General features: G+C 42.7%; 1 protein-coding gene across 10 annotated transcripts in view; it reads left to right on the plus strand.

Moving 5' to 3' along the window:
• Positions 1-15327, plus strand: part of LOC139760650 (zinc finger protein zfp-1-like) — a 172715-nt gene that overhangs the window by 138825 nt on the left and 18563 nt on the right. For all 10 annotated transcript variants that reach the window (XM_071684147.1, XM_071684165.1, XM_071684094.1 and 7 more), the window contains one exon: positions 4036-4377. In XM_071684147.1, coding sequence (XP_071540248.1) covers positions 4036-4377 — 342 coding nt within the window. The remainder of the gene's footprint in view (positions 1-4035; positions 4378-15327) is intronic.

Genomic DNA, 15327 nt, shown 5'->3' on the forward strand with positions numbered 1-15327 from the left:
AGTGGATCTGGTTTCAGTTCATTATACATGAGAGATAGAAAGTGGATGTGAGGCTAGTCTCTCTCTCTCTCTCTCCCTCTCCCTCCCTCTCTCTCTCTCTCTCTCTCTCTCTCTCTCTCTCTCTCTCTCTCTCTCTCTCTCTCTCTCTCTCTCTCATTGCAAATATGTATGAAAAAGATTATGCATTTCAACTTTTTAAAAGGGATAACAGGAGTCATGCAGGGAGTGCTCATCCTCCTCGATGGCTCAGATTGGGGTGTCTAAATGTGAGTGGGTGTAACCAAGATGAGAAAAAACGAGAGATAGGTTGTATGTTTGAGGAAAGGAACCTGGATGTTCTGGCTCTGAGTGAAATGAAGCTCAAGGATAAAGGGGAAGAGTGGTTTGGGAATGTTTTGGGAGTAAAGTCAGGGGTTAGTGAGACGACAAGAGCAAAGGAAGAAGTAGCACTACTACTGAAACAGGAGTTGTGGGAGTATGTGATAGAGTGTAAGAAAGTAAACTCTAGATTGATATGGGTAAAACTGAAAGTGGATGGTTAGAGATGGGTGATTATTGGTGCCTATGCACGTGGGCATGAGAAGAAAGATCATGAGAGGCAAGTGTTTTGGGAGCAGCTGAGTAAGTATGTTAGCAGTTTTGATGCATGAAACCGGATTATAGTGATGGGTGATTTGAATGCAAAGGTGAGTAATGTGGCAGTTGAGGGAATAATTGGAGTACATAGGGTGTTTAGTGTTGTAAATGGAAATGGTGAAGAGCTTGTAGATTTGTGTGCTGATGAAAAAGGACTAGTGATTGGGAATACATGGTTTAAAAAGAGATATACATAAATATATGTATGTAAGTAGGAGAGATGGCCAGGGAGTGTTGTTGGATTACATGTTAATTGATAGATGCATGAAAGAGACTTTTGGATGTTAATGTGCTGAGAGATGCAACTGGAGGGATGTCTGATCATTATCTTGTGGAGGTGAAGGTAAAGATTTGTAAAAGTTTTCAGAAAAGAAGAGAGAGTGTTTGGGTGAAGAGAGTGGTGAGAGTAAGTGAGCTTGGGAAGGAGACTTGTGTGAGGAAGTACCAGGAGAGAGTGAGTGTAGAATGGAAAAAGGTGAGAGCAAAGGACGGAAGGGGAGTGGGGGAGGAATGGGATGTATTTAGGGAAGTAGTGATGGCTCGTGCAAAAGGTGCTTGTGGCATGAGAAACGTGGGGGGTGGGCAGATTAGAAATGGTAGTGAGTGGTGGGATGAAGAAGTAAGATTATTAATGAAAGAGAAGAGAGAGGCATTTGGGCAATTTTAGCTGGGAAATAATGCAAATGACTGGGAGATGTATAAAAGAAAGGGAGGCAGGAGGTCAAGAGAAAGGTGCAAGAGGGCAAATGAGAGTTGGGGTGAGAGAGTATCATTAAATTTTAGGGAGGATAAAAAGATGTTTTGGAAGGAGGTAAATAAAGTGTATAAGACAAGAGAACAAATGGGAACATTGGTGAATTGTGCTAATGGGGAGGTAATAACAAGTAGTGGTGATGTGAGAAGGAGATGGAGTGAGTATTTTGAAGGTTTGTTGAATGTGTAAGATGATAGAGTGGCAGATATAGGGTGTTTTGGTCGAGGTGGTGTGCAAAGTGAGAGGGTCAGGGAGAATGGTTTGGTAAACAGAGAAGAGGTAGTGAAATCTTTGCGGAAGATTTGGATGGTATTGCAGTGGAATTTATTGAAAAAGGGAGTGACTGTGTTGTTGACTGGTTGGTAAGGATATTCACTTATGTATGGCTCATGGTGAAGTACCTGAAGAATGGCAGAATGCATGCATAGTGCCATTGTACAAAGGAACAGGGGATAAAGGTGAGTGTTCAAATTACAGAGGTATAAGTTTGTTGAGTATTCCTGGGAAATGATATGGGAGGGTATTGATTGAGAGGATGAAGGCATGTACAGAGAGCCTCAGACTGGGGAAGAGCAGTGTGGTTTCAGAGGTGGTAGAGGATGTGTGGATCAGGTGTTTGCTTTGAAGAATGTATGTAGAAAATACTTAGGAAAACAAATGGATTTGTATGTAGCATTTATGAATCTGCAGAAGGCGTATGATAGAGTTGATAGAAATGCTCTGTGGAAGGTATTAAGAGTATATGGTGTGAGAGGCAAGTTGCTAGAAGCAGTGAAAACCTTTTATCGAGGATGTATGGCATGTGTACGAGTAGGAAGAGAGGAAAGTGAGTGGTTCCCATTGAATGTTGGTTTGCGGCAGGGGTGCATGATGTCTCCATGGTTGTTTAATTTGTTTATGGATGGGGTTGTTAGGGAGGTAAATGCAAGAGTTTTGGAGAGTGGGGCAATTATGCATTCTGTTGTGGATGGGAGGGCTTGGGAAGTGAGTTAGTTGTTGTTCACTGATGATACAGCACTGGTGGATGATTCGGGTGAGATTCTGCAGTAAGTTTGAATGGAGAAAAACTGGAGGAAGTGAAGTGTTTTAGATACCTGGGAGTAGATTTGGCAGTGGATGGAACCATGGAAGCAGAAGTGTCACAGGATGGGGGAGGGGGAAACGGTTCTGGGAGTGTTGAAGAATGTGTGGAAGGCGAGAACGTTATCTTGGAGAGTAAAAATGGGTATGTTTGTAGGAATAGTAGTTCCAACAATGTTATATGGTTGTGAGGCATGGGTGATAGATAGGGTTGTGCGAAGGAGGGTGGATGTATTGGAAATGAGATGTTTGAGGACAATATGTGGTGTGAGATGGTTTGATCGAGTAAGTAATGAAAGGGTAAGAGAGATGTGTGGTAATAAAAAGATTCTGGTTGAGAGAGCAGAAGAGAGTGTATTGGAATGGTTTTGTCACATGGAGAGAATGAGTGAGGAAAGATTGACAAAGAGGATATACATGTCAGAGGTAGAGGGAACAAGGAGAAGTGGGAGATCAAATCGGAGGTGGAAGGATGGAGCGAAAAAGATCTTGAGGGATCGGGGCTTGACCATACAGGAGGGTGAAAGGCATACAAGGAATAGAGTGAATGGGAACGATGTGGTATACTGTGGTGGACATTCTGTCAATGGATTGAACCAGGGCATGTGAAGCGTGTGGGGTAAACCATGGAAGGTTTTGTGGGGCCTGGATGTGGAAAGGGAGCTGTGTTTTTAGTGCATTACACACGACAGAGACTGAGTGTGAATGAATGTGGCCTTTGTTTTTCGTTTCCTGGTGCTACCTCGCTTGCACGCAGGGGGAGGGGGGGGTGCTGTTTTTCATGTGTGGCGGGATGGTGGCAGCAATGGATGAAGGCAGCATGTATGAATATGTACATGTGTATATATGTATATGTCTATGTATTTTTTTTTTTTTTTTTTTTTTTTTTTTTTTTTCCAAAAGAAGGAACAGAGAAGAGGTCCAGGTGAGGATATTCCCTCAAAGGCCCAGTCCTCTGTTCTTAACGCTACCTCGCTATTGCGGGAAATAGCGAATAGTATGAAAAAAAAAAAAAAAAAAAATGTATACGTTGAAATGTATAGGTATTTATATGTGCATGTGTGGGTGTTTATGTATATACATGTGTATGTGGGTGGGTTGGGCCATTCTTTCATCTGTTTCCTTGGGCTACCTCGCAAACGCGGGAGACAGCGTCAAAGTATAATAGATAAAATAATGAATGATAAATACTATACACTTCTGTTGAATTCAGCTTTGTCCCGAAATTGAATTGGTTGTATTTCTCTCAGAAGAGATTTAGCTGTCAAGAATTTTTAGTTAACTGGATTTTACATATATGGTCCCTTCATGTTTGTCTTCAGAGAAAGCAATAGATGTTTGCTAGTATGTTAATGTTTTGATGTCATGTATAGGCTTGCTTGCATATATGAATCTTGAAAAGGTTTGTAGAATTTTGATGATTGAGTTTAGAAACTTAAGAATTATCCTTATTGCCTTAGCATCTAGAGCTAGGATTCATTTTTATTATAAGATTCATTGCGATTAATTGTAAGTGTACACTTATTTACACTTGTCTTGTGTTTACAATTGATACTTCTCCCCAGTTGCATCATTGTTGTCCTGCCTCCATCAGCTGCGACAAGAGAATGTTCGTTTGGAGGAAACTGTGAGCTCCCTTATATCTCGTAGGGATCACCTTTTGGCTGTCAACGCCCGTCTTTCAGTGCCACTCAGCTCTCCAACCCCAGCCAATACCTCATCACCGGGTGGTCCTAATCCTCCTCCATCCTCCATATCTGCATCATCATCCTCATCCTCATCCTCATCTGTTCCAGCCCATACAACCTCTATACCTTCTCATGCCGTTAATCCAAGGCCTTCCAGTCGAGGATCAGCCCCTGCTCCCCCACCACCGCGACCTCATTCTCAGGGACACCATCCTGCAGGTTAGGAAAAATACTGATATATATGATTCAATGTGTATTTCATGAGATATCCTTTAGATTTCATCATATTTTACACATCTGGTTAATGAATGTTGATATAGTGGTTTATAATATATTCCATCTGTGATTTTTTTATGCTTCCCATTGTATGATGTAATTTTCTTTCCAAATGGTTTTGAATTCATCCTTGACTGTTTTAATCATAATTTATAATGGAGATAGAGAAAGAATACTTCCCACGTATTCCCTGCATGTCGTACAAGGCAACTGAAAGGGGAGAGAGCGGGGAGCTGGAAATCCTCCCCTCTCATTTTTAATTTTCCTAAAGAAGGAGCAGAGAAGGGGCCAAGTGAGGATATTCCCTTGAAGGCTCAGTCCTCTGTTCTTAATGCTACCTCGCTAATGTGGGAGATGGCTAATATGTATGAAAAAAAAATTATTTGATATTAGTGAGAGTAAATGCATAATCATCTTTTAGACTCCAGTATAAGCAAAGTCAGCATAAAAGTATTAAAAGTTTTAGAATAAAAAGCACTTCCTGTTATATTGAAAAGTTTTGAACTTTTTGAGGAAAGGAACCTGGATATCCTGGCTGTGAATGAAAAGGAGCTCAAGGGCATGGGGAAGAATGGTTTAGAAATGACTTAGGGGTAAAGTTGGGGTTGGTGTGAGAGCAAGAGTTGATATAGGGGAAGTGCTGTTACTGAAGGAGGAGTTGTAGGAATGTGAGAAAGAGTGTAGGGTAGTGAGCTGTAGACTGTTGTGGGTGAAAATGAAAGTGGATTGTAAGGGATAGATGATTATTGGTGCTTATGCATCTGGCCATGAGAAGAAAGATCATGATAGGCAAGTATTTTGAAAGCAATTGAATAAGTGTGTCAGCAGTTTTGATGCAGGGGATTGGGTTTTGTGATGGGTGATTTAAATGGTGTACTCAGTAATGTGAGTAGAAATGGTGAACAGCTTGTTGTGTACTGAAAAAGGACTGGTTATTGGAAATATTTGGTTTAAAAGTGCAGGAAATACATAGTATTTACTAAGGTGAGTCAGAAGGATGGTCAGTGAGTGCTATTGGACTAGTTTATGATTGAAAAGTATGCAGAAGAGACTTTTGGATGTAAATGTGTTAAGAAAGGCATGTCTGATCATTGCCTTGTGGAGGCTTGGTTAAAGGTTTGTAGAGGTTTTTGGAAAAGAGGAAATGTTATGGTTGATAAGAGACTGGTGAGAGTAAGTGTGCTTGGGAAAGAGACATGTATGAAGAAATACCAGGAGATTTTGATTGTAGAGTGGCAAAAGGTGAAACTGCCTGAAGGTAGGGGAGTAGGTGAGGAATAGGAGGTATTTAGGTAAGCAGTGCTGGTTTGTGAGACGAATACTTGTGTAAGGTGGGAAGTGGGCAGATTAGAAAGGGTAGTGAGTGGTGGGTTGTTGAAGCAAAGTTGCAGATGAAAGAGAGAAGAAAGATATATTTGTGGTACTTAGAAAGCGACTAGAGGGGACGGGAGCGGGGGGCCGGAAATCCTCCCCTCCTTGTATTAACTTTCTAAAATGGGAAACAGAAGAAGGAGTCACGCGGGGAGTGATCATCCTCCTCGAAGGCTCAGAGTGGGGTGCCTAAATGTGTGTGGATGTAACCAAGATGTGAAAAAAAGGAGAGATAGGTAGTATGTTTGAGGAAAGGAACCTGGATGTTTTGGCTCTGAGTGAAACGAAGCTCAAGGGTAAAGGGGAAGAGTGGTTTGGAAATGTCTGGGGAGTGAAGTCAGGGGTTAGTGAGAGGACAAGAGCAAGGGAAGGAGTAGCAATACTCCTGAAACAGGAGTTGTGGGAGTATGTGATAGAATGTAAGAAAGTAAATTCTCGATTAATATGGGTAAAATTGAAAGTTGATGGAGAGAGGTGGGTGATTATTGGTGCATATGCACCTGGGCATGAGAAGAAAGATCATGAGAGGCAAGTGTTTTGGGAGCAGCTGAATGAGTGTGTTAGCGGTTTTGATGCACGAGACCGGGTTATAGTGATGGGTGATTTGAATGCAAAGGTGAGTAATGTGGCAGTTGAGGGAATAATGGGTATGCATGGGGTGTTCAGTGTTGTAAATGGAAATGGTGAAGAGCTTGTAGATTTATGTGCTGAAAAAGGACTGATGATTGGGAATACCTGGTTTAAAAAGCGAGATATACATAAGTATACTTATGTAAGTAGGAGAGATGGCCAGAAAGCGTTATTGGATTACGTGTTAATTGACAGGCGTGCGAAAGAGAGACTTTTGGATGTTAATGTGCTGAGAGGTGCAACTGGAGGGATGTCTGATCATTATCTTGTGGAGGCTAAGGTGAAGATTAGTATGGGTTTTCAGAAAAGAGGAGTGAATGTTGGGGTGAAGAAGGTGGTGAGAGTAAGTGAGCTTGGGAAGGAGACCTGTGTGGGGAAGTACCAGGAGAGACTGTGTACAGAATGGAAAAAGGTGAGAACAATGGAAGTAAGGGGAGTGGGGGAGGAATGGGATGTATTTAGGGAATCAGTGATGGATTGCGCAAAAGATGCTTGTGGCATGAGAAGAGTGGGAGGTGGGCTGTTTAGAAAGGGTAGTGAGTGGTGGGATGAAGAAGTAAGAGTATTAGTGAAAGAGAAGAGAGAGGCATTTGGACGATTTTTGCAGGGAAAAAATGCAATTGAGTGGGAGAAGTATAAAAGAAAGAGACAGGAGGTCAAGAGAAAGGTGCAAGAGGTGAAAAAAAGGGCAAATGAGAGTTGGGGTGAGAGACTATCAGTAAATTTTAGGGAGAATAAAAAGATGTTCTGGAAGGAGGTAAATAGGGTGCGTAAGACAAGGGAGCAAATGGGAACTTCAGTGAAGGGCGTAAATGGGGAGGTGATAACAAGTAGCGGTGATGTGAGAAGGAGATGGAATGAGTATTTTGAAGGTTTGTTGAATGTGTCTGATGACAGAGTGGCAGATATAGGGTGTTTTGGTCGAGGTGGTGTGCAAAGTGAGAGGGTTAGGGAAAATGATTTGGTAAACAGAGAAGAGGTAGTAAAAGCTTTGCGGAAGATGAAAGCCGGCAAGGCAGCAGGTTTGGATGGTATTGCAGTGGAATTTATTAAAAAAGGGGGTGACTGTATTGTTGACTGGTTGGTAAGGTTATTTAATGTATGTATGACTCATGGTGAGGTGCCTGAGGATTGGCGGAATGCGTGCATAGTGCCATTGTACAAAGGCAAAGGGGATAAGAGTGAGTGCTCAAATTACAGAGGTATAAGTTTGTTGAGTATTCCTGGTAAATTATATGGGAGGGTATTGATTGAGAGGGTGAAGGCATGTACAGAGCATCAGATTGGGGAAGAGCAGTGCGGTTTCAGAAGTGGTAGAGGATGTGTGGATCAGGTGTTTGCTTTGAAGAATGTATGTGAGAAATACTTAGAAAAGCAAATGGATTTGTATGTAGCATTTATGGATCTGGAGAAGGCATATGATAGAGTTGATAGAGATGCTCTGTGGAAGGTATTAAGAATTTATGGTGTGGGAGGCAAGTTGTTAGAAGCAGTGAAAAGTTTTTATCGAGGATGTAAGGCATGTGTACGTGTAGGAAGAGAGGAAAGTGATTGGTTCTCAGTAAATGTAGGTTTGCGGCAGGGGTGTGTGATGTCTCCATGGTTGTTTAATTTGTTTATGGATGGGGTTGTTAGGGAGGTAAATGCAAGAGTCCTGGAAAGAGGGGCAAGTATGAAGTCTGTTGGGGATGAGAGAGCTTGGGAAGTGAGTCAGTTGTTGTTCGCTGATGATACAGCACTGGTGGCTGATTCATGTGAGAAACTGCAGAAGCTGGTGACTGAGTTTGGTAAAGTGTGTGGAAGAAGAAAGTTAAGAGTAAATGGGAATAAGAGCAAGGTTATTAGGTACAGTAGGGGTGAGGGTCAAGTCAATTGGGAGGTGAGTTTGAATGGAGAAAAACTGGAGGAAGTGAAGTGTTTTAGATATCTGGGAGTGGATCTGGCAGCGGATGGAACCATGGAAGCGGAAGTGGATCATAGGGTGGGGGAGGGGGCGAAAATTTTGGGAGCCTTGAAAAATGTGTGGAAGTCGAGAACATTATCTCGGAAAGCAAAAATGGGTATGTTTGAAGGAATAGTGGTTCCAACAATGTTGTATGGTTGCGAGGCGTGGGCTATGGATAGAGATGTGCGCAGGAGGATGGATGTGCTGGAAATGAGATGTTTGAGGACAATGTGTGGTGTGAGGTGGTTTGATCGAGTAAGTAACGTAAGGGTAAGAGAGATGTGTGGAAATAAAAAGAGCGTGGTTGAGAGAGCAGAAGAGGGTGTTTTGAAATGGTTTGGGCACATGGAGAGAATGAGTGAGGAAAGATTGACCAAGAGGATATATGTGTCGGAGGTGGAGGGAACGAGGAGAAGAGGGAGACCAAATTGGAGGTGGAAAGATGGAGTGAAAAAGATTTTGTGTGATCGGGGCCTGAACATGCAGGAGGGTGAAAGGAGGGCAAGGAATAGAGTGAATTGGAGCCATGTGGTATACAGGGGTTGACGTGCTGTCAGTGGATTGAATCAAGGCATGTGAAGCGTCTGGGGTAAACCATAGAAAGCTGTGTAGGTATGTATATTTGCGTGTGTGGACGTGTGTATGTACATGTGTATGGGGGGGGGGGGGTTGGGCCATTTCTTTCGTCTGTTTCCTTGCGCTACCTCGCAAACGCGGGAGACAGCGACAAAGTATAAAAAAAAAAAAAAAAAAAAAAAACTTATTGGAAGAAGTACAAATGATCAGAACATGTACACAGAAAGTGGCAGGTCAAGAGGAAGGTGAAAACATTGAAAAGGAGTGCAAATAAGAGTTGGGGTGAGCAATTATCAGAAAGCTTCATAGAGAATAAGAGTTTTGTAAGGTTAATAATGTGAGGGGAAAACAAGAAGAATTTTTTTTTTTATATTTGATTGCCATTTCCTGCATTAGCGAGGTAGCGTCAGGAACAGACAAAGAAAGGCCACATCCACACATATCCATTCTCTACCTGTCATGTGTAATGCGTCAAAAAACCACAGCTCCCTATCTAAATTATGCCTCAGAGACATTTCCATGGTTTACCCCAGACACTTCACATAACCTGGTTCTGTCCATTGACAGCACACCGAGCTCTGTATACCACATTGTTCTAGTTCACTTTAACCCATGCATGGCTTCCATCCTCCTATGTGTTCTTGTAATGATAATAGATAACGATTAGATAAGTGAAATATTATCATTATTATTATTATTATTTATATCTTCTTTATTATACTCAATCACTGTTTCTCGCATCAGCGAGGTAGTACCAGGAAACAGATGAAGAATGGCCCATTTACTCATTTTTTTTTTTTTTTTTTTTTTTTTTTTTTTTTTATACTTTGTCGCTGTCTCCCGCGTTTGCGAGGTAGCGCAAGGAAACAGACGAAAGAAATGGCCCAACCCCCCCCCCCCCATACACATGTACATACACTCGTCCACACACGCAAATATACATACCTACACAGCTTTCCATGGTTTACCCCAGACGCTTCACATGCCTTGCTTCAATCCACTGACATCACGTCAACCCCTGTATACCACATGACTCCAATTCACTCTATTTCTTGCCCTCCTTTCACCCTCCTGCATGTTCAGGCCCCGATCACACAAAATCTTTTTCACTCCATCTTTCCACCTCCAATTTGGTCTCCCTCTTCTCCTCGTTCCCTCCACCTCCGACACATATATCCTCTTGGTCAATCTCTCCTCACTCATTCTCTCCATGTGCCCAAACCATTTCAAAACACCCTCTTCTGCTCTCTCAACCACGCTCTTTTTATTTCCACACATCTCTCTCACCCTTACGTTACTTACTCGATCAAACCACCTCACACCACACATTGTCCTCAAACATCTCATTTCCAGCACATCCATCCTCCTGCGCACATATCTATCCATAGCCCACGCCTCGCAACCATACAACATTGTTGGAACCACTATTCCCTCAAACATACCCATTTTTGCTTTCCGAGATGATGTTCTCGACTTCCACACATTTTTCAAGGCTCCCAAAATTTTCGCCCCCTCCCCCACCCTATGATCCACTTCCGCTTCCATGGTTCCATCCGCTGACAGATCCACTCCCAGATATCTAAAACACTTCACTTCCTCCAGTTTTTCTCCATTCAAACTCACCTCCCAATTGACTTGACCCTCACTCCTACTGTACCTAATAACCTTGCTCTTATTCACATTTACTCTCAACTTTCTTCTTCCACACACTTTACCAAACTCAGTCACCAGCTTCTGCAGTTTCTCACATGAATCAGCCACCAGCGCTGTATCATCAGCGAACAACAACTGACTCACTTCCCAAGCTCTCTCATCCCCAACAGACTTCATACTTGCCCCTCTTTCCAGGACTCTTGCATTTACCTCCCTTACAACCCCATCCATAAACAAATTAAACAACCATGGAGACATCACACATCCCTGCCGCAAACCTACATTCACTGAGAACCAATCACTTTCCTCTCTTCCTACACGTACACATGCCTTACATCCTCGATAAAAACTTTTCACTGCTTCTAACAACTTTCCTCCCACACCATATATTCTTAATACCTTCCACAGAGCATCTCTATCAACTCTATCATATGCCTTCTCCAGATCCATAAATGCTACATACAAATCCATTTGCTTTTCTAAGTATTTCTCACATACATTCTTCAAAGCAAACACCTGATCCACACATCCTCTACCACTTCTGAAACCGCACTGCTCTTCCCCAATCTGATGCTCTGTACATGCCTTCACCCTCTCAATCAATACCCTCCCATATAATTTACCAGGAATACTCAACAAACTTATACCTCTGTAATTTGAGCACTCACTCTTATCCCCTTTGCCTTTGTACAATGGCACTATGCACGCATTCCGCCAATCCTCAGGCACCTCACCATGAGTCATACATACATTAAATAACCTTACCAACCAGTCAACAATACAGTCACCCCCTTTTTTAATAAATTCCACTGCAATACCATCCAAACCTGCTGCCTTGCCGGCTTTCATCTTCCGCAAAGCTTTTACTACCTCTTCTCTGTTTACCAAATCATTTTCCCTAACCCTCTCACTTTGCACACCACCTCGACCAAAACACCCTATATCTGCCACTCTGTCATCAGACACATTCAACAGACCTTCAAAATACTCATTCCATCTCCTTCTCACATCACCGCTACTTGTTATCACCTCCCCATTTACGCCCTTCACTGAAGTTCCCATTTGCTCCCTTGTCTTACGCACCCTATTTACCTCCTTCCAGAACATCTTTTTATTCTCCCTAAAATTTACTGATAGTCTCTCACCCCAACTCTCATTTGCCCTTTTTTTCACCTCTTGCACCTTTCTCTTGACCTCCTGTCTCTTTCTTTTATACATCTCCCACTCAATTGCATTTTTTCCCTGCAAAAATCGTCCAAATGCCTCTCTCTTCTCTTTCACTAATACTCTTACTTCTTCATCCCACCACTCACTACCCTTTCTAAACAGCCCACCTCCCACTCTTCTCATGCCACAAGCATCTTTTGCGCAATCCATCACTGATTCCCTAAATACATCCCACTCCTCCCCCACTCCCCTTACTTCCATTGTTCTCACCTTTTTCCATTCTGTACACAGTCTCTCCTGGTACTTCCCCACACAGGTCTCCTTCCCAAGCTCACTTACTCTCACCACCTTCTTCACCCCAACATTCACTCCTCTTTTCTGAAAACCCATACTAATCTTCACCTTAGCCTCCACAAGATAATGATCAGACATCCCTCCAGTAGCACCTCTCAGCACATTAACATCCAAAAGTCTCTCTTTCGCACGCCTGTCAATTAACACGTAATCCAATAACGCTCTCTGGCCATCTCTCCTACTTACATAAGTATACTTATGTATATCTCGCTTTTTAAACCAGGTATTCCCAATCATCAGTCCTTTTTCAGCACATAAATCTACAAGCTCTTCACCATTTCCATTTACAACACTGAACACCCCATGCATACCAATTATTCCCTCAACTGCCACATTACTCACCTTTGCATTCAAATCACCCATCACTATAACCCGGTCTCGTGCATCAAAACCGCTAACACACTCATTTAGCTGCTCCCAAAACACTTGCCTCTCATGAACTTTCTTCTCATGCCCAGGTGCATATGCACTAATAATCACCCACCTCTCTCCATCAACTTTCAATTTTACCCATATTAATCGAGAATTTACTTTCTTACATTCTATCACATACTCCCACAACTCCTGTTTCAGGAGTATTGCTACTCCTTCCCTTGCTCTTGTCCTCTCACTAACCCCTGACTTCACTCCCCAGACATTTCCAAACCACTCTTCCCCTTTACCCTTGAGCTTCGTTTCACTCAGAGCCAAAACATCCAGGTTCCTTTCCTCAAACATACTACCTAACTCTCCTTTTTTCACATCTTGGTTACATCCACACACATTTAGGCACCCCACTCTGAGCCTTCGAGGAGGATGATCACTCCCCGCGTGACTCCTTCTTCTGTTTCCCATTTTAGAAAGTTAATACAAGGAGGGGAGGATTTCCGGCCCCCCGCTCCCGTCCCCTCTAGTCGCTTTCTACGACACGCGAGGAATACGTGGGAAGTATTCTTTCACCCCTATCCCCAGGGATAATATACATATATATATACATATACACACACACACACACACACACACGCACACACACACACACACACACACACACACACATATATATACATATGAAAAATGTAAGAAACAATTTAGAAAACAAACTTTTAGCTTGAAATGAATGAAAAAAAATGAATGTCACATAATGGTTCAACCTCTGGCTATGGAAAGGAAATGTACAATTTACTCATATACACATAAATATACATAAATGCCTATACACGCACATATATACATATCAACATGTACGTACACAGACTTATACATATATACACATGTACATATTCATGCGTGCTTGCCCTCATCCATTCCTGGCTTTACTCCACCCCACAGGAAACAGCATCGCTACAACCCCTGCCTCAGAGAGGTAACGCCAGGAAAACAGACAAAAAAGGCCACATTCGTTCACATTCAGTCTCTAGCTGTCATATGTAATGCACTGGAACCAAAGCTCCCTTTTCAAATCCAAGCCCCATACACCGTTCCATGGTTTACCTCAGATGCTTCACCTGCCTTGGTTCAGTCCACCTACAGCACGTTGACCCCAGTATACCACACCGTTCCAATGCACTCTATTCCTTGCACACCTCTCACCCTCCTGTATGTTCAGACCCTGATCACTCAAAATCTTTTTCACTCCATGCTTCCTCTTCCAATTTGGTCTCCTGCTTCTCCTTGTTCCCTCCACCTCTGAAAATATATCATCTTTGTCAATCTTTTCTCTCTCATTCTCTCCATATGTCCAAATCATTTCAACACGCCCTCTCCTGTTCTCTCAATCACACACTTTTTTTTCCACACATCTCTTTTACCCTTTCATTATTGTTGTTGTTATTATTATCATTGAACCAGAGCATGTGTGACATCTGGGGTGAACCATGGGAAGGTCTGTGGAGCCTGGATGTGGATGGGAAGCTGTGGTGTCGGTGCATTAAGCATGATAGCCACAGAGTGAGTGTGAATGGATGTGGCCTTTTTATTGTCTCTCCTGTCACTACCTCACTGATGCAAGGGTTGGCGATGCTGTTTTCTGTGGGATGGGATGGTGCCAGGAATGGATGAAGGCAAGCCAGTATGAATATGTATATGTATATGTGCATATATATACAGATATGTGTGGAAGTCGAGAACATTATCTTGGAAAGCAAAAAATGGGTATGTTTAAAGGAATAGTTGTTTCAACAATGTTATATGGTTGTGAGGCGTGGGCAATAGATAGAGTTGTGCGGAGGAGGGTGGATGTGCTGGAAATGAGATGTTTGAGGACAACATGTGGTGTGAGGTGGTTTGATTGAGTGAGTAATGGAAGGGTAAGAGGCCACATTCGTTCACACTCAGTCTCTAGCTGTGACGTATAATGCACCGAAACCACAGCTCCCTTTCCATATCCAGGCCCCATTAAACTTTCCATGGTTTACCCAGACGCTTCACATGCCCTGGTTCAATCCATTGACAGCACGTCCTTCCTGGTATACCACATCATTCCAATTCACTCTATTCTTTGGACACCTTTCACCCTCCTGTATGTTCAGGCCCCGATTGCTCAAAATCCTTTTCACACCATCCTTCCACCTCCAATTTAGTCTCCTGCTTTTCCTCGTTCCCTCTACCTCTGATACATAAATCCTCTTTGTCAATCTTACCTCACTCATTCTCTCCATGTGACCAAACCATTTCAACACACCCTCTTCTCCTTTCTCAACCACACTCTTTTTATTACCACACATCTCTTTTATCCTTTCATTACTTACTCAATCAAACCACCTCACATGACATATTGTCCTCAAACATCTCATTTCCAACACCTCCACCCACCTCCGCACAACCCTATCTATAGCCCATGCCTTGCAACCACATAACATTGTTGGAATGCTATTCCTTCAAACATACCCATTTTTGCCCTCTGAAATAATGTTCTCACCTTCCACATATTCTTCAATGCTCTCAGAACCTTTGCCCCCTCCCCCACCCTGTGACTCACATCCGCTTCCATGGTTCCATCTGCTGCCAAATCCACTCCCAGATATCTAAAACACTTCACTTCCTCCAGTTTACTTCATTCAAACTTACCTCCCAATTAACTTGTCCCTGAACCCTACTGAACCTAACTCCCTTCCTCTTATTCACATTTGCTCTCAGCTTTCTTCTTTCACACACTTTACCAAACTCAGTCACCATCTGCAGTTTCTCACCTGAACTAGCCACCAGCACTGTGTCATCAT

Source organism: Panulirus ornatus, chromosome 3 (assembly GCF_036320965.1).
Source record: "Panulirus ornatus isolate Po-2019 chromosome 3, ASM3632096v1, whole genome shotgun sequence".
In the NCBI taxonomy this organism is placed as follows: Eukaryota; Metazoa; Arthropoda; class Malacostraca; order Decapoda; family Palinuridae; genus Panulirus; species Panulirus ornatus.